This window comes from Zerene cesonia, chromosome 18 (genome assembly GCF_012273895.1).
Source record: "Zerene cesonia ecotype Mississippi chromosome 18, Zerene_cesonia_1.1, whole genome shotgun sequence".
NCBI lineage: Eukaryota > Metazoa > Arthropoda > Insecta > Lepidoptera > Pieridae > Zerene > Zerene cesonia.
This window is the reverse complement of record NC_052119.1, coordinates 3772565-3793782: the sequence shown is the minus strand read 5'-3', so window position 1 is coordinate 3793782 and position 21218 is coordinate 3772565. Positions and strand designations below refer to the sequence as shown.

Sequence of the window (21218 nt, the reverse complement as noted above, 5' to 3'; positions counted from 1 at the left end):
ATTACCATAATATGTATATATATATATATATATATATATATATATACCTCGGACGGCCTGCAAGAGATCACTGATAAGCGATAAGATAGTAGAATTTGGTGTGCTACATAAAATTGTTAAAAAAATGTATAAGATATAATGTCTAATTACTACAATAATATATACTCACAAATAACACAACCGCATAAGAGAACCCATAGAACTTCTGTCTTAAACCAAGCACGCAGCAATTTTGATGAATGACAAATAAGAATCGATGATTACAACCCCCGACAGTCATTAACGCGTAATTGATTCCCATCCGACGACTTGTAACGCCCGCTATCGAATTTGTAGCGTTTTATTTTCGTCTCGCTTGATCCAATCGTTTTTACATCGAGATGTGTATCGACCACTTAGCTATGTTTAATGCGAGTGGAGTGTAATCACAGCGTTGGTTTAAGGATGATGGATTATCCATGGACTGGTTAAACTGACCAGATTTCGTTAAAATGTAGGTACGATTGTTTATAAACCCGATATACAAGATAGTGGAAATAGCAATAATCCTATCCTACTAATCCTTTCTACTAATATTATAAATGCGAAAGTTTCTAAGGGTGTGTGTGCGTTTGTTGCTCTTTCACGCAAATCCTACCGAACCGATTGCAATAAAATTTCCTACGTAGATAGCTTGACAACTCGAATAACATATAGTCTACTTTTATCCCGATATTCCTGCGGGTTACAGTCTTACGCGGGAGAAACCGCGGGGCGCAGCTAGTAGTATTATAATGTAAACTTCAAAATATTTTTGTGATATAAATATAAAAATGTGTAGGTACGTAATTTTGACAATATAAGAAATATAAACGACTTTCTCTCGAAACTATTTTCAAACCTCACTCTTGTATAATGTATCTGTCTCTTTCATACAACAAAACTATATCTCATACGATCACTGAATTTGTCAAGTCCGAAGAAAACCCTTAGCATACAAAACCAGGAAACAAGCAATTAAAGCGAGTCATTTGAATAGAAATAGTTACAAGTATTTGAAGACAGTTCAGTCAATACGATTAAAAGTCTTTACAATTTACTGAGACGCCACGCACACAATTATTTTATAGTTTAATACTAAATTATGTTATTGAAATATTTAGTATCAACCGATTATTATGGTACCTAGAAAATGCTTGAAGCGCCACGCACACAACTATTTTATGGCTCAATACTAAATCCTACTAATATTATAAATCCGAAAGTTTAACGCAAAGACTACTGAACCGATTGCAATGAAATTTGGTACGTAGATAGCTGAACAACTGGAATAAAATATAGGCTTATTATCCCGATATTCCTACGGGATACGGACTTACGCGGGTGAAACCGCGGGGCGCAGCTAGTGTAATCACAAAATTATTCAACTGATTTTATAGTAGAATTTGCTTGAGACGCCACACGCAATTATTTTACATTATCAATACTAAATTATGTTATTAAAATATGTAGTATTAACTGATCTCATAAAAGAAAATGTTTTGATACGTGATGCAGCGCCAGCAATCATCAATAACTATGAGTTAGACAGGCGTCGACAAGCGATAATGGGATTCTAGAAATTTCTATATGTATAGAGATTTTAAGCTTATCCAAATATAATTGATATTTATATATGTATTATTCATAGAACAAACTGTATGAAGAAGTAAACTTTATTTATATATTTATTATTCATAGAACAAACTGTATGAAGAAGTAAACTTAGATAACTATGTATTATATTTCATTCAAGAAACAGGAACGGCATACAAAGTTTAGATATTTGAAAGTACAACGCGCTTTGATGCACAAGTTTTCCAATATCTTAGACTTACAGTTCTAGAATTTTCTATACGGATAATGGATATAATTTCCGTTTTACAAAAAAAAAATACATATTTGTATTAAAAACGATCATCATCAAATTATCCAACTTCAGAAGTTCGCTTCCATATAACACGGACTCCAACACGACATGACAAGGCGCCTTCCACACAATAGCTAATAGCACTCTAAATGGGTTAACAGATATGTTATTTATTAATCTTTCACACGTATTATGGAAACGGGGCACGTATAGCGATATATCAAAGTCAGTGCAGTCAGTTTTTGCATGCTACAGAGCGTGATAAATCTAGCCATTTCCACGTCAGCGAGCCAGCTTTGACGATTTAATGACTGAATTTATCAATTGATCGCTGATATACTGGTAAAGGTACCTTGCTACCTCATCATCATATATGGATTTGTGGAAACGTGAAAAACAGCTCGAACGCTAGATTTTGTCGTGATGGTTGTAGTAAGATTTAGCATTTTTTCTAGATAGAATAATGACGCTCTATTGGGCTAGTTTACTAGTGTGGAGATTGGACGAGGTGGTTCGGTATTCATATCCTAATTTAAGGCCATATGTATGTTAAATCTAGAAACCCAATTCCTTATATGACCAGAGTTAGGAATCATTATATTATCTCTTGTCCTGTACTCTATAAAATAAGTGATAGAAAACTTAATAGGTGTTCTTGGATAGGGCCAAGAATAAAGATATCACCTTGCTCGCTTCTTACGTTAAATATGCTCATAATAGCTCTAATAGAGGCTATATCGATTTTTACTTACAACCAATCAGATCTTAACTATGATTATATATAAATTTAATTATTATAATCACATTACAGGAGCCGCATTACTGCAGATTAATTGGTATCGATTAGCGAAATCTGAAATCGATTTTATCTGAACGTTTAGAAAATTACTGCTAGATTATGCAATGATTTATTGATAGCTAAGTGGCAACTTACAAGGTAATAAATTCTACTACTTTCTAAAAGTGTAGCTAATCCTTTAAACACGGTGAGCGTTTAATCGTTAAATCGATGCATATTCAATTAACAATGCAAAATGTATAATTCGAATCCCTGGTGCCCTTATCTTATTGGTCTAAATTTTTTTCTATGACAATGGAAAAAAAAAGAATGTTATAACCAGCCAGCAAAATGAAAAAAAAATCTGATCTTTGATTAAAACAAAATATTTATATTTTTAGTTTAGTTGAATCCAAAGAACAATTTTCAGGTTTTAATTGGTGCACATTGAATGTAAAGTTTAACGTTTAAAAAAGGTATTCAAACGAGATCGCTTTGAGATAGCTCGTAGACCATAATTCCAACAGGATATAAATCTTTCAGGATATACACATATTGTATTTTACAAATCAATCTAAATACAAATTTTGCATAATATATAAGGTATGTCGGACAAAATATTTCCCAAAACAAGCGATATATCGATAAACTGCTTGTCAGAGTACATGCATATAGTATATAATATATATAATACATACAGTATTTAATAAACTACTACACAAAGATAAATGCAGGAAAATTTATTTTATATAAAAAAAGAACAATGTAAAATAAACGAAACCAATTGGAAATTTATACAACTTTTTTTTTATATAAAATATTTGGAATGAAAAGTTTCGATTCGCGTAAAATATTAAAGTAATTGACGCCAACCTGCATTCTATTAAATGTCTAAAAATGGCAGAATACGTATTAAAAGCTGGTGGTCCAATAACCGCGTGTGCTCATTTGAAATTGACTATCGTTATTCGGAATAATATAATACAGCATGTGCTTAGATACGCCAACTGTTCAATTTATGTACTTGTGTAAGGGAATGCATCGAATGCTTAGCTTGATACAGCTGCGGAATTTATTTATTTATAAGCGCTAAAAAGAGACTGAAAAGGTATTAAAATTGATAGCCTGTGAATAAAAGTTTCAACTTCATGTATTTATTTATATAACTTGAAATTTCTAACATTGAAAAAAATAATATAGGGTAGTATTTATTTATGATAATTTAAGATTTCTAGAATCTTCCAAGACGGCGCATTCAAATTGCGCTTGCTGCGCTTTCACAAACATTGTCACAAAAAAATTATTGAACAATAAATCAAATGCGGCCCTGGCGCTCAACGGTTATTTGGATCCGGCCCTGGCTGCGGGAAATAGGATGTCTCGATGACTACCGCAAACATTTGTGTGGAAATTATATTGACTTTGGAAAAGCTTATTATAAGTATATTTTTATGTAAGGGGCAAAATTTTATGTTCAAAATGAGCTGAGAATATTACATTTTCAAGTATGTAAATCCACAATGCAAAGAATGCATTGTGGATTTACATACCTTTTTCAAAACATTCATAATATCACACAAACATATACAAACGTAAATATAATGAAATAATTGTAAACTTTATATTGATGAATAATTAAGTCATAGTTAATTAATATGTATTGTATTAATGAATATAACCCTTTTTGCTATTCCAAGCTAGAGAGGCTGGCGGGATTCTGATTTTATGTAACAAATTCAGAAGTAACTAAATAATAAATTAGTGAGCCCCGAAGTTTCACCCGCGTAAGTCCGTATCCCGTAGGAAAATCGAGATAAAAAGTTACCTATATGTTATTCCAGTTGTCCAGCTATCTACATACCAAATTTCATTGCAATCGGTTCAGTAGTTGTTGCGTGAAAGAGCAACAAACGTACACACATCCTTACAAACTTTCGCATTTATAATATTAGTAGGATAGAATTATAAATACGTTTCTTTTTTCATAACCACAACACGTGTCTATTGTGTATAACGTAAAACAATATCTTACAACACGATTTCTATAATTATGAAATCAATTACCAACTTCTAAACAGCGATAATCGGTGTACCAACAAAATGAATCAACGCTAATGACTGAGCCGATATATAAAGTAAGCTTTATAGACGTGCACAATAAATGCGCCGCCAGGGGGCGCAACGGACCACACAGTCCCTTCGCCAATCGCTTAATATAATAATATAAATCAATTAATTTTGCCTTATTTAGAATCTGTTGTAACAATGTGTTTTGATTTCAAAATAATCAATGTTACTTATTAATTGGTTGCTATAAAATCTTGTGCTTCTTTTTAAGGTTTCTGATAACAATATGGTACAGATACAAATAAAGTTTTACGTATACAAGTGTTGTACTTATTGCAAAAATAGTGGAGAGAAACGACACTATTGCCCACGCATGTTATAAAAAAATGTTGAAAACAAATTATTTTTCATATCTTTCTATAACAACCAATGTTTGTTTTAATTAAAAGCGAGAGAAGTTCAACATTTTAATGAATATGTTATTTTGAGATTGATCACCAAATATGATGAAATATAAAACATAATTGTACACATATAATCCTACTAATATTATAAAAAGTTTGTAAGGATGTGTGTATGTCTGCTACTCTTTCACACAAAAACTACTGAACCGATTGCAATAAAATTTGGTTACTTACGCGGGAGAAACTAGTAGTTTATAACTAGTAATTTATAACTTAATTGAGACTTCGATACACTTATTTACTTGCAAAAATAATGACTCTATGTTGAACCCAAATAGAAAAAAGACTATTTAAAAGCACTATGACAATAATGAAAGAATAAAACCTTCGATATTACGTATCTTGCAAAAAGTATTGATACAGATTAATAAAAGTAAACAATTTTCAAAAACCTCAACTGATATTTATCTTAAGTTACAATTCGATTCGTGTAAACTAATAAAGATCGAAAGATATAATTAAAACACATTTATAGACTACTCAAACAAGCTTTAATATAACATACTAAATAATTTGATTGCTGTTTTATTCGGTTGATAAACAAGATAGTCTGTAAATAACCCCTGTAAACATTTAGCACGCATATTTGGACAAATTTGATTACAATTTTTTCGACGAATGTATTTATTTATATACCTTATGTTACAAGAATCAATATAGCAAAGCTGTGATCAACATTTTGAAACTATCGATGACCTACTAATCGTACTGATTACGGTTCTATGAGTATTTCAGGATTTTTTTTTTTTATTCATGATAGGGAAGCGCTTGACCACGATCTCGCCTGATGGTAAGCTGAGATGTGGTCTAAGATGGAGCGTGCTTCCCCAGAAGGTGCCTGTTCGCTCTTCTCTTGAAGACCTCCAGATTTTACTGTATCGTATGATTGTATTGCATTTTTATAGAAACAATCACGTAAAAGGCATAATAATAAACTATCAAAATACATAATAGACTGACGCACCGCTGCATATGTAAATTAAGTATTATGTTTACACTGAATTTAAGCCAACAATTCAGAAGTCTGCCTTGCCTCCCTAAATCGTCAATTGTCCTAATAATAATATTAATTAGTCTTACATTCACTGTCAGTGAAATGTCCTGTGCATTATCAGACGCCATCGAATTACGTAAACTTGGTTAATTACACGACGCTTGCGCAAATCCTGTCGACTACCGTTTTAATTGAACTTTTGAAACTTTAATTGCGTCGAAGTTTTTCTGTGAGAACATGTAAATCAGGCTTTTGTCACACCAATTAAACATTAATTTTATTATTTCTTTAAATATATAAATATTTATTTGTTAACGCGCTTTCAGAGCGGGTTTAAGGTTTGTCAATAAGTTATCAGTTTCAGAAATTAATGTTGACATGTGCTTTTATTATGTACGTTTTTGCAATTAAAATACTTGATCTTGAGTAAACTGTGTATGATATAATGAGCCACTTATTTTTTATCTTAAATGGACATAGGGTATTTTAATATTTAAGTCATTCATGCAAAATTTATCACGTAGTAGGTTTATTTTACGATTAAAATATTTATATTTTATTCGTTCAAAATAACAAAATGTGTTTTTTTTAACTTTTAATCTCCACATTAAGTGACAAAAAGCTAATATATTGAATGATATATTTATGATAACATGTCTAATAGGATAACGGAAACAAATTCCCGATAAATTACTTAACATTAATACCATACAATTCTTACTTTTACAACAATTTTAAAAGGACTCCTATTATATTAAATTTTAATATGTATATAAAATATTACAAAAATTTTATTTTTACCTTTAAAAATTTAGGAAGACGTCTAACACCAAGAAATATTTTGATAATTATTTTCTATAAAAAAGAGCAGCGACATGAAACTAAATGACAACAATTTCCTATCAAACGCAAAAAGAATCACGCCAATCTGTTGAAAACCCACGGAAACAAACCCATCGAAACCTCGTTCGTTTTTGGTAACATCGATTAAAAAACAATCACTTTGAAAATCTCTACGATTTTTACTGTTGCTATCACCTCTATAAATAAAGCAATGAATATATTGTTCAGACAAGACATCGCTAGCATCGCCGAGAAAATAGATGCAATCTAGCATCTCCATTTGTTTTACATCACAAATCTCAATATAATAATTTTCATCAAAAAACAATCAAACAGACCGCTTTCCAGATCCGAGCAGATAATTTGCTTACAATATAATCGGTCAGCTATTGCGGACTTCAACTGAAGGGGCTAAAAAGCAAAACATAGGAGCCACGCTATTATATTCAAATTCTGCTTGGTTAAGGCAATTTATATGGAGTTTATTGACAAGACCAAGGGTAGCCGCGCGAAATTCTTAAAGAAAATATCTTCGCGTTCGTTCCTTCTTAATTGAACGGGACAATATCGTTAAAAGATTTTTACGCGCCTTTAAACGTGATCCATTGTTCTTGGACAATTATAGGAATCTAAGTGCATATTAAACACTGCGGCATTGTTGCATTGAGCTCTGTATCCTAGTTCGTGGAACTGTTTTATATTGGGTCATTTTATATTAGACGCCAACATAAGTATCTACTGAATAGGAAATTTATATAATTTTAGACGGTTTTGATCAAGTATGAACAAGGAACTGAAATGGTTTTGCTATAATTTAACGACTTTGTTTAACAAGAAAACATTGTTTCAATGTATTTAAAAAAAAAAATTATACATATTCTGTTTCACAAAAGATGTCATCAATTTCTAAAAAAAACAACAAGCGTGCTGAGATATAAATTCTATCCTCTTAAAAAGCTTTCCCCACTGCATAAAAATATAATTCATAACATCGGAAAATATCATACATGATCCCAATACTAAATAATTCAAAGTCTCAGCGATTCAACGAGGGAAATTTTTGTTTACTTTTTAATTTCCGAACGTATAGGCCGCCAAAAGTTTCGCAAACGCGTAGAAAGTGGACACAATACGGGATTTCTCAAGACAGATTACAAAGACAGGCATTAATAAGGTGACCCTTACAACGAACGACATTCAATTGTTACAATTATTCATTTGTTTGTAGAAATAAATGTTATAGAGGATGTTTAATTTATACGAAATATGTTTAGATTCATTCGAACTTTGTTTTTATACTACAAGTTTTATGTCCTATTTTATACTTTACACAAATCTAGATTAGATTGTGTATAACAGTGATTGACTGTTTGAATATTTTTTAAAACTGTATTGCTATTAACTTTTTATTTTACCTATTTTTCTATTAACACTTATTTTCGTTTTTATCACATTTCTGTGTATCTAATCATTTTTTTAATATTTAAAATGATTAGTAGATCTCTTTTCATGATTAGTTAAGATACGTTTGTAATAAAAATCATCCTATTTAGAAGTTAAATTTTTCCTCGTCTACACAGCACTTTACAACACACGGTGCACGATAAAACGTCGCACGATAACCAATCGTTAGCTATGAAGCGGCTCCGATGCGCTCATGTCCGATGGCGAGATAAGATGGTAATCTTTTCGGATATTGCTCGCTATAATCATATGCAGAGTTTATTTTTTCCAAAGGGCGTTGCAAAGGCGTGCCGGACGGAGCACGCTTGGAAATAAGCCATTGTAGTTTACTTTGGTAATAAAGTTTATTTATAATGATTGTGCAAGAACGAATGGGCGAATCGTCAAAATTAAAATACGGAGGTTTTTTTTTTGTTTTTAAAGTAGCAACCCAGTAAGCAGTAAGTAGTAAGTTGTAGTAGTATTGAATATGAAGAATATCGATCTTTAGTGGAAAAAAATCGGAACTGAAAAAAAAATCCGATAAAAAAAACGGCCAAGAGTGCTAGTCGGACATGCGCATTAAAGATTCCGTACAAATTTATTTTTTTATTATATATGACGGTATTAAATCCTATTAATATTATAAATGCGAAAGTTTGTAAGTATGGATGTATGGATGTTTGTTACTCTTTCACGTAAAAACTACTGAACCAATTGCAATGAAATTTGGTACGTAGACAGCTGGATAACTGGAATAACATATAGGCTTTTTATTCCGATATTCCTACGGGATACGGACTTACGCGGGTGAAACCGCGGGGCACAGCTAGTATAATATAATGTTAATAAGTTATTATATCATGTAATTTGATGATTCGAAAGTAATCCTAAAAAAATATGTAATATTGGAGTGCAAGTTCATTTGTGTATTTATATTTTAAAATTTTTCAATTTTTTTGTTTTTTATTTTTGAAAAAAAAAGTCATCTTCTTTTCAGATTCACTATGCAAGTAACAAAACAGCTTCGATTAACGCCAATTAGAGGGAGTAGTCGATAAGTACAACACTAGCGTTAAATAGTGAGGGGGCGATCCGACGCGAATTACGAGCGCACCTCACCCCGAAGCGTCACGCGCACCGATTTACGCGCTTCACCACCGACAGGCTAGTGATGTGTACGTTGTCGATGGTTTGTGAAAAAGAACGAATATTGTTCACATTTTCTTTTATTATAAGCAGTTTAACGAGTTGAATGTTACGATATTTTACAAAAAAATATATAACATTATAAAAAATGAAAATTATTATTTAATTTCGATAGGTTTTTCAGAATCTTCTTCAAAGAAGAATATCTAGGTATATTAATTTCATGAATCTCAAGGACCAAGAACAAACTTATTGACAAAGATTTATATGTTCCTTCTCATTAACATTCATAAACAGTAGGTACAAAGAAGTACCAAAGAATGCCAATTTTTTTTCTTATATACATATTAGGTACCATCATTGATGTCTGTTTTCAATCATTATAAATTAACCATACACATAAAAAGCAAGTTAAACATTAATAAAAAAAAAAACAAAAAAATACAATCATTCAACTTAATCACCGTCAAATTGTTCAAACCCAAATTTAAGAAATGACAACAAACACACCGATAATCGATACCAAGTTCTCATGATGCACAGCACCCCGCCGCTGGCGAGCACGCGCTAAACCGATCTACTAAAAATCCGTGACCCCTCACACCAACCGAATTATTCTCGGTACCAGTAGATCGCTGGATCGATTCCCGAGCCAATCTAGCAAGATGACAGCAAGATATCCAGTGAACCTATTAATGTTACACTAGAAGGCAAATCGGAACGTATTTTATTTAGCGTTTTCTAATCATAATAAATTATGTTTAGATGATGTATGGTATTTGCTCTGTTTATGGATAGCTTGATTTTAGTTACAGGTTTTGCTTGCGGCTTACTGAATTCAGATCCATTTCTGAGGCGATTGACTAATAAACATTCATCTAAACGTTCGCATTTGTTTTATACTATTAGTAAAGTATCAAAATATTAATAGAACTTAAATACGTAAACTGAATTTCTGAATAGAGTAGAAGTAAATACATGTGATTGTATATGTATTTACTAGATGACACGAGAATATAAAAAAAGGATTGAATCAAAATTTACACAAATTTCATTTCACTTTTTATAGTATTACTATTACAGTATTCAATCTTCAGTTCAAGAAACTGTATATCTAATTCAAGATTTGAACGGTGACCTTGCAGGGAAAGGCGCCCCACCTCAGGCCACATCTCTCTCATCTTAGCTTAGAAGGCGATATCATGAAGCGCTTCTCTATCGACCAATAAAAAAAAGTATTTCAAAAATTGAATTTCGACATTTATGTTAAACTTAATGAAGTTTAAAGGCGTACATAACATGAATTTAATTTAATTTACAATCGTTATCAGCACCCCAAACGCCAAAATGAAACGTCAACCGCACAGGTCGAGCGCGCCACGCCTGACGGTGTTCATTAGCCGAATTTCTGCCAGGTATTTCATTTTTGCTTAATTAAAATCATTAATTGTAACAAAACTGAGCTTTCAAGGAATTGTTCCGACGTATCTGCGACAAGTCGAAGACGAAAGCGATTTGTTTAAAATATTTGGGTTACTCTTTGCGTCTCCTATGAATAGATACGTATTTCTGGAACAGAGTGATAATTTTTTCATTTATTTAGCGTTTAACTAATTATATTAGCCCTTTATTCCATAAATAATTCCATAAATAATAAAGAAAAAAAATAGCAGATATTTTCGTAGCAGTTGTCGATATATCAATAAACCTAATGTATTATTTGCTTAATTGAAATTTAAAATAAAAAATACTAATGGTTTTATACCAATTAAGTATATTTATAATACATATATGTATACCATCAAATAATCGCCCTAAACATTTTTTTTTTACTTTTCATAAGCTTTTAAAACTATCTCCTTCGACTTATACCAACCGTAAGATATTTGCTCGGTGCCGAATTAAGTCCTGTAATTGATATTTATACGTGGCGCTCTGCGACATGCAGCGGATAACAAAGATTTTAGCGTAGACGTTATCAGATCTTTCACTTTCACTCGTTTTTATAGAATGTTTTAATAATTGCCCAAAATATCGTGCTTGGTTAAAATAAAAAAGAAAATAACAAAAGTTTAAATGTTATTTATTAGACTTTGCAAAACTAATAATCTAACATGTGTGTGTTTGTTGATCTTTCATACAAAAACTACTGAACCGATTGCAATGAAATTTGGTACGTAGACAGCTGGACAACTGGAATAACATATTGCCTGTATGTATCCCGATATTCCTACGGGATACACACTTACGCGGGTGAAACTGCGGGGCGCAGCTAGTTTTTCTATATTTTATAGTAATGGCTATTTAAATATTGAGAACGTAAAATATAAATATGTATCTTTAGATTTTAAGTCAGCGTAGGATTTTCGAATATACTTAAGAATTTTTACGGTAGATTAAGCGCAATTTTATTATCATTAAAATATCATCAAATCTGATTCTTTGGAATTTCCAATAATTATGGGATTTCCACTACATTTCGTCAACAGAAGTGAACTAAAACATGATGACTATAAGTTTCTTTAATTCGCAAATAATTTTATTTTAAATTAATGTTATCGACTATATAATAAACTTCGCAGTGATGGCTACTATATAATTATCCCTTTATGCATTGCACATAAATAAGGAGAACACTTAATATGCAGTACATTTGTTTATCAATAAGTAATAATTACATAATTTAAAGTAAGTTTGATTTCGCCGTGAGCAGGGGCAGGTCGAGCCGAGCACGACACAGGCCCACGTTAATGCGGTTTCAATTAATTTGTACGGATAGCAGAAAAAATGTTCAATTAAAGGGACGTAACTTGACCCTTGGTATATAGGATATGATAATGTATTAATGGAGAAGTCCCTGAAAAACTAACAGTAACGCATGAAAATATAAATTTCATTTATTATATTTTTTCAAATATAATGCTGCGTTACAATAGAATAAAAACAAATTATGTGACATTGTCCTTCTTTGACATAAATCGGGTTGCAACAGCGCGTTAGGGGAAAAAGGAATTGATTTCAGCGAATTGCAATGACATCATAATTTATACGAACTTTAAATAGAAATATACTGACCATGCGCTTTTTATCACATATATTCGTACATGTGCGTATATCACCAAGTTAAGTTACTGTAGATAGCTTTAAGTACTTAATTAACAGACAAGCGGCAGAAATAAAGACTCAAGAGACAAACAAGCTAATTTTTATAACATTTTTTTTAAGGATTGTCAAAAGTTTTTGGTATAAAAAGTAGATTTATAAATTTGATCCGCTAAACCCTCATGCGCATACTGCGCTGAAGAGGGACAAAAATGGTCTAAAGATATTAATTAAATTCTTAAAAATTCCATACATTTGGCCATTCGTCATCGTTGCGGACGGTACATTATCTTCGCACAGTGAGCATCGGGAGATAGCAAAGGGATCTCGTAAAAAAGCGATCATAACAAACGCGAAGCACGATTGTAGTCTGATTATTTTATTGTGTACATTGTATATTCGGTTTTACCATTGTTCTGTGCTGTTTCCGCAACAGTTTATGGTACCTATTTTTTATGTAAATGCGATGTCATTTTCCATTAAGCCCACGTTGTTTTGTTGTTGACATGCCGCTTTTATTTTTAACTGAAATTTTAATGCTGCTAAGGAATGACAGGGCATACAAAATTATACTCGTATTAATTAAGAAGAATAATATTATGTTTTAGTTCTTAGTATTACAAGAAGCACACACACAATTAGTGAAATGTGTAAGATTCTGGTATATTCTAGTCGAGAAAAACCTGTATTTTGATCATATTCTATTGTTCTTCCAGAATCTCATATTTTTATACCTGCATTACAGAAAGTGTCTTATACCTTTAAATTGATTTTCTCGTCTTGTATGATTTTAATTAATTCTCATGATTTCATATTTTGTTTAACTACTATTTAGAGGAAAAGAAGTAAATAATTTTACTAGATTCACTTTATAAAAATTTTCAATAGAAATACATAAAGCAATAAAGAAGCTCACAAAATGTCACCGGCGCATTTTACATTGCCTCACGCCTCAACTACGCTCAGCCTTAATCAAACGAGAAACGACAATATAAAACCATAACCTCATTTACCTACAAAGCAATAATGCTTTTCTACATTACAATTTGTTCGTGTAACGTTCAAAGGACCCGATTGTTAACGGATATCTGGAACTAAGTGGGTTGCGGTGATTTTGAGACAGATAATAAATAAACGTAAATATTTGAGTCATCGCTGCGGCCGTGGCGCAAAAACGTGCACGCGCGGGAATGCTCTTTACGAACGGGTTGCCTCAAAGATTGTTTCTGTAACAGATACTGTTTTTTGACGTTTCCGAAACCGCAGATGTTCTTAATTCGAATCTGATTTTTTTATAATTTAGTGGGGATAGTAGGAAGCGCACGCTGCAGCATTGTAAAATAGCAAAATATAAATGTCTTCATGGAGATAGGTCGGGGCTACTTAGTACCACAACGAGCAGATTGCCGCTAATAAAACTGATATATTAGTTATTGTAACTAATTAAATTAAGATTTAAATATCCCCCGCATTTTGTACTGTCGGACCACTAGACAAGTTAATTTAAATTTTAAATTTGATTTAGTGAAGTCTTGTTAATTAAATTTACTTGCCAAGCCCTGATATTCATATTAAAGGAGTTGTGAAATACGAAAGTAAGATCACCTCAATAACTAGGCATCTTCAAACGATTCCGTTAGGGAATACATCACAGAGAGAGAGCACACACAGAGAGATTCAACTTAAAATAATACATTTTATGCGTCGAGCATTAATTAACCTAACAATTTTGTTGAAGCATTTTATTAGATCTTTTTAACTTAAGCTCTTAAGCTCATTAGAAGATAAACGTACAGAATTAATAACCTGATAAAAACATTAAAATTAATTATACTAATTTAATTAATGTATCGTTGTTAACATATTTATATGAATTTCATCGACAGACTAAACAGCAGGGTACAAAGTCTACAGGCCATATCTATATGATTACTCTATGAGTGTACGTGGAAGTGTCATCAGTTGACCAGAGCTCAGTTTTCTCACATTAAATGCAGACATCTCGGATTATTGACGTCCAGTTTTGCTAATTAAATCTTGGCTGTGGAGTAAAATACCAAACGATTTCCCGGTAAACATACCCTGTACGATACCTGTGTGTAATTGCATGGCAATAACTAATCACTAAGTCACAGATAGGTAATAATTAAAGCTCGTTAAAAGCCCTGTTAAATAACTTGATATATTTATATACATTGATGATACAGAAACTGACATGTCATAAACAATAAACATTATACGTAATTCGTAAAATCATATTGAATAATTTTTAACAGATTTAAAAGTGGATCAATTACTAAGCTTAGTAAACTGTCCTACGTCTTATGTATATCTGTTATTCAATATTCATAAATTTAAATGTTTTGTTAATTTGATAATTTTTTATATCATCATCATTCGCTTATCTCTGACAACAATTCCATCCTTTCCTAAATAAGATTTCTATGTCACATACGAATCTAAAACAAAAAAATACGCGGTGAATATTAAGCATAACATAGCTTCCGAAATCCGCTTATATATAACGACAGTTATATTAGAACAAACACTAGGCGCGTTCAAAAAAATCAAGCCACCAGGAAATGCATTCTCACCGGAACGCATTATTGAGCTAGTTTAAAGTCCACTATAAACCAATTCCCAAGCGAGATCGATTCCGCGAACAGTGGCGCCCCCTGGTCTCCTGTCACACTACCGGACGTGCGCTACTGACCGCTAGCTTTATTACTATTATTAAGCGTAGCATCCGTTTGAAACATATTCTATGGATACTGTCTCTTTAGTGTCTGGTCTAGATAGTACATTAAACGTTTAGCATACGATTGTACACGTAACGAGAGTTTGAGATATTCTATTGTAGTATAATATTCGACTAAGCAAATATATCACACTCATCAGTTATATTTAAGATATGATCATAACATGCCAATAGTGTTAAATATCGTTCCTGTTCTTCTAGAAGTTTTGCCGTACAACTCGCAAATAATATTCATGAAATTTGAGAACATATTTTTACTACGGTCATGATTGAATTCATCATCATTAAAATTAGTTCCATAAAAATAAACAAGCAACATTGAATAGCGTATTAAAGGGAACGCCTTACATCGAATATCATTAATCCCCGCATCTTTCGTGTAAAAAATTAAGCTCTTAAATATTGATAAGTCTTAAATAATTATGAAATGAAGGCAAAATTATCGGGATTTTCATTTACAAAGTCGAATTAGGTGAAAAAGAGGTACCGGGGAACAACCAAAAAGTGGAGTAACGTACGCAACGAGCGCCGCGCGTTTCTGCCGCGTGTGTCGCGCGCCGCATTCTAATGAGGCTAGTTTTTGTCGCGCGACAGCGTGGGAGCGCGGATCGGGAGCGTGTGCACGCACCCTAATAGTCCGTCGACACTGAGCCAACGAGTAGTACTCAAGCTCTTAGCGCCTGCGAAAAATTACAGCACAATCATGACGTGTTCATCGTGGGGAATGAAGAGAACTTAATGGGTGGATTCGCTCGCTCCGTGTGGCCACACTATAAGACTGGTCCTGTGACATGCTGTGGACTATTTGTATTGAACCTCTAGGATACCGTTGGAAAAGCCATAATGGTGTTTTATGTTAAATTTATGTAATCTAACACTGCAGTTTTCTGTATCTACTAATTATACAAAACTAGTAAGAGAAAATTATATTGACTTAAAGATTGTCAAAAACGTTAAAATGTATCAAAACTTAACGTAAAGAACGTATTAAAATTAATGGTTAATTATTTTTTTCAAACCGTATTGTCATTTATACCATCATCATCGCCAGGTCATATATGTTCCCACTGCAGGGATACGTAACACCGACCTCGTATGAGAGCAGAAGCCATAATCCACCACCTTGGCCAAATGCGGATTGGTAGATCTCGCATGCCGTCGAACTTTCGATTCTTCGACATGCCGGTTTCACGATTCTCTCCTTCACCGATTTTTACTGTTGTTTTCTGATATTTATTTAGTGAAGTTGCGCACATCTTTCTAGGGTTTTATTCCAAAGTAAAGTAACGGTGAAGGAAAACATCGTGAGGAAACCGGCATGTCCAAGAATCAAAAAGTTCGACGACATGTGACATCTGCCAACCCGCACTTGGCCAGCGTGGTAGATTATGGCCTGAACCCTCATAGGAGGTCTGTGTCCCAGCAGTGGGAATATATATGGACTGATGATGATGATTCAAAAGTATCAATAGATAACATGTAAAAAGTCCCACTCATTACTCACAGCTTAAATTCTTTCACACCTCAACACTTAAATCTAGCAAGGCCATAAATCGACTTGCGGTTTTCAAAGTCCGCAATTCCGTGTCTCGTTTTTTCACTTCCCCGATATGTTTTCCTTTCGGCAGCGCGTGGTGGCGCGTCAAGCGTTTTTAGCGCTAACACGTGCCGCGTCGACGCTTCACTCTTGCGTTTTTGTCGAATATTCCCATTTTAGCGCGAGTTTCATTAAGCGGATTTTACGCTTGCTAGTGTCACTTCTGGTGTAAATTTTAATAAACGACTCACGATTTTAGGAATTTTTAGCGAACGTGAATTTTCTGGGATGCATTTTTGCAAAATCTAGTTTCTATTTCAATACGAATTCGCGTTTTTACATCTTTTAATGTATTTAAGATATACTGGAAAGACTACTGTACTAAATTTAAATATTGGTATTTAAAAATTTTTAAAAAGTAATCAAACATAAAATAAGTACCTATTCTTTAAAAAAGTATCAAAACCACTTATTTCGCCACCGATCTGTTTGCAGTAATCTGCAGCCTCCTTAACGTCTAACAACCCATTGTAGCCACCACAATGGCGAAAAGTCTCTCATTGAAGTTTTTTCAACAACATCTTTATCCGACTCAATAGGTCGTTACCCCCCTCCCGCCCCTCTCAACAGACGTGAGGTGCGAATTTTATGGCAATTGATTTTTAGCACGACCATAAAAATATCAAGACTTTAATTCCACGCTAATTTTGTCCAAAGCACAATTGCGGCCGCTTTGAAAGCGTCGAGCGCTGAATTTCTTTAAACACAAACGAAATTAAATTTTATAGGGCACCGTAACGTTTTGACAGCTTTTTACATGAGAGCTAGATTCCGCTTCTTAAAGCGAATACTGGTTTGAGACAGTACCTGAGTAGCTTGTTAATTCAATAACAAATACTTATACTTTTGTGACGTGATTTTTGTTATTTGAATAACGACTGTACATATACGAACTTCTTAAAGTAAATGGTATTTATTTCAAAAACATAATCGATAAAAACAACTGAGGTAAATTAGTTTTTTGTTAAGCAATATGCGAATTATATCATAACGAGTTTTCTATTTAACCTATTTGCGGATATTAGTTTGTACCTTACTGGAATATTCAAATTAGAGCATAAATTACAACTTTTAGAATATCTCGAATCCAAAAAAAATGCGTCCGTTTGTTTGTACAAGCTAGCCGGAACTACTTAACAGATTTGAACGAAAATTTTTGTTATACAGTTATTAAGCCTGGGCAACATATAGGCTATAATTTAAGTCGGATACTGAAACAACTGATGAAGAACCGCAACAGACCACAAACTATAAAAGACTAGCTGCGCCCCGCGGTTTCACCCGCGTAAGTCCGTATCCCGTAGGAATATCGGGATAAAAAGTTGCCTATGTGCTATTCCAGTTGTCCAGCTATCTACTTACCAAATTTCATTGCAATCGGTTCAGTGGTTTTTGCGTGAAAGAATTACAAACATACGCACATCCTCACAAACTTTAGCATTTATAATATTAATAAGAGATATAAAAATTGCGCCATACGAAAAAAAATTACACGAAATGAGCGTCAATAATTTTTGTTTTTTATCTATTAGAATAAGAAATAAAGTCACTTGCACATCGTTGCATCAACAATTGCATACTTCACGTGCGCTATGACACGAGTCGTGTGTGAGGGCATCGTATAATTATTCACAATGAGCGGCCGCCCGGAGGCTCTGGTAAGGGCATATAAGTCAGGTCGTTAATAGCTCGGACAACAGCGCAATGCTATGTGCATTCGAGCTTTGGTGTAATACGCGACGAGGTATGATCCCACTAATTGTTATGAATTTTTTGGAATGAAATTGTAAAATTAAATAATTTCAAATGTTAAATATAGAATCAAATTATGAATATAGTTATAGATAGCAGTTGTAGTGGTGTGCTTTAAAAAATAGATTTTTTATTTTATTTTTATTTATTTTATTTTTTATTTTGAAAATAAATCTCCATAGAAAAAATAAGCGCAAGGGAAATGTTTCCCCTACAGTAAGAAAATCTAGTGCTTAATACCCAATTAAGAAAGTTGTTATAACATTGAGTTTTCTATTCTATATTTATGTTTATTTAAAACAACCTAGTTAATTATTCTCATATTTAATTTAATTCGTAAAACCCAACCGAAACAACACTTACAATTTATTAAAAACACTGTAAGCCTTAAACGTCTCAAAATAAAATCCACAATCATTACGCAAATCATACTTTTCTAAAATCCATCCACTATCGAGCCATATTATAGGTAGCACTGTGTTAATATGTCTGGTCGTAAATAGAGCAGTGTCACGCAGTGTCCGAGACACGCGGGTTCTGATTCAAAGCTCCGTTTCATTGTGTGTAATGCAAATATTTTACTTTTTGGCGAGCGATCTTGAGTGATTCAGTTAGGTACCTACTTTACAAGGCAAGTGTAGACTCTTCTGTGTGTTGACTTGTTATACAAATCGTCTGTATCGTACAAATTGACACATTAAATGTAAATGAATTAATGATTTCATGATTTTTAAATGCTATTACTATTACTATTATTATTAATAGTGTAGTCTATATTCACGTTTTGATTGTTACAAAAAATATGATAAAAATGTGATTATTATTATGTACTATCTTTTCGCCCACGGTTTCGACCGTCTAATAAAGGACAATTGCTTATCCCCTGGGATTTCACAAAAAAAAAACCTTTAGAAGTTTTACCTATTTATTAATCAAATTTAAAACCGCCTTTGTTACAAAATAAACGACATTAATTCAGTTGTTTATACGTAAAGAAGAGACAGTCAGCGTTACCTTTGTAGTAGGTATTTGGTGTAATATTTCGTAGTTATACATGCAGCCAACTTATTTAATAATAAATTAAGATCAAGAATATACACAAATATTATAAAAATTGCGATTTTCAAACTAAAATAACCTTTGCCATCCTCTTTATGTTACTATTATCTTGTACCCTAAAAAAGGTTGTGTTAAAACGAAATACAAGTAAAGCAGTGGGCGTTATGCTAGCTAATAAATAGTTAGCAGTAGCCGGGTGGTACTGCCGTGCGTGGGACCACCCTGCTGGTTATTATTTGTAGACAATATGTGGAACATACTGTTTGAAATATAATTACTATTAGCAAGTATTGAAACATTATTTTTCACACCTGTTTCTTGTGAGCTAAATATCTTAAAATACTTGCATTGTGGATTCATTTAACTAGCAACGAATAAGTCGAATTAAATATCAAACGAATTTATAAATTGATTTCATCGTATTAAAATAAATTATAATACACATGTAAGGAAATTGTAGCCTCTCTTTCCATTTATGAGCATTCGCAGTTAGTTTCATTCGAAATACTTTCATGATCCTTAAGAAATGAACCTGAGAAATGACAGAAAGATTTAACACCTTCTCAGTCATAACTTATTATTATTTCCTCCTAACATCACACCCATAGAAACTGCTAAAACAACTGACCTCCCAGCAAACATGCGATTCACCTATTTATTATTTTCATAACGTCTAAAACGAAGCTAGATAAGCGGCGCGTGCACATAAAACATTTTCTCGTAGGATAAAGGCATGTACAGACGCGGCGAGTACAAACCACGCGGCGTCTTTGCGACAATCGCCGGATCGCACGCGAGCAAGATAAAGTGCCGCGATAAAATCGCTTTCACTGCCCTCTTGGTGAACGGGTGCCTTTATCTGTGCGTTCAGCTGGGAACACGCTTTAGAGGGATTTGTGGCTCCGTGATTCGTTTTTGAAGAATTATAATTAAATTATAATGGGCTTTTCGAAAATCTATAAGGAAACATCTTTAATGACAATACGGAGACTAAAGGGGGGTTAAGGCATTTTGATATCGTAAAATTGAACAAGTTTCCCTCAAGCCTTCTAAAATTTACAACAATTTTTAATCATATACCTAGGTAGGTACTCAAATTAAGCTTTTTTTATGACATAGCGAGCAACTGAGCTGGTGGTTCGCCTGATGGTAAGCAATCACGACCGCCCATAAACATTCGCAGAGGTAGTGCCTTTGCGCTTGCGCTACCCGCTTTTATAATAATAATAATAATAATAATAATAATGCCCGCAGGGCACCTTGTGGCGAGGTGACGGGGAGTAGCGCCCCCGCGGTCCTTAGTTCTCCCGGGGGAGTTCCCTGT

At 33.1% G+C, this 21218-nt stretch overlaps 2 protein-coding genes across 5 annotated transcripts in view; one reads left to right on the top strand and one right to left on the bottom strand.

Moving 5' to 3' along the window:
• The window catches only part of LOC119834062 (serum response factor homolog), a 170290-nt gene that overhangs the window by 59425 nt on the left and 89647 nt on the right, over positions 1 to 21218 (bottom strand). The window lies entirely within an intron of this gene.
• Positions 1 to 21218, top strand: part of LOC119834063 — a 115851-nt gene that overhangs the window by 74689 nt on the left and 19944 nt on the right. The window contains exon 2 of one of the 3 annotated variants that reach the window (XM_038358344.1): positions 9478 to 9655. The exons of the other annotated variants lie outside the window; for them this stretch is intronic. Coding sequence (XP_038214272.1) covers positions 9652 to 9655 — 4 coding nt within the window. The 5' untranslated portion in view covers positions 9478 to 9651. The remainder of the gene's footprint in view (positions 1 to 9477; positions 9656 to 21218) is intronic. 3 annotated transcript variants of the gene reach the window in all.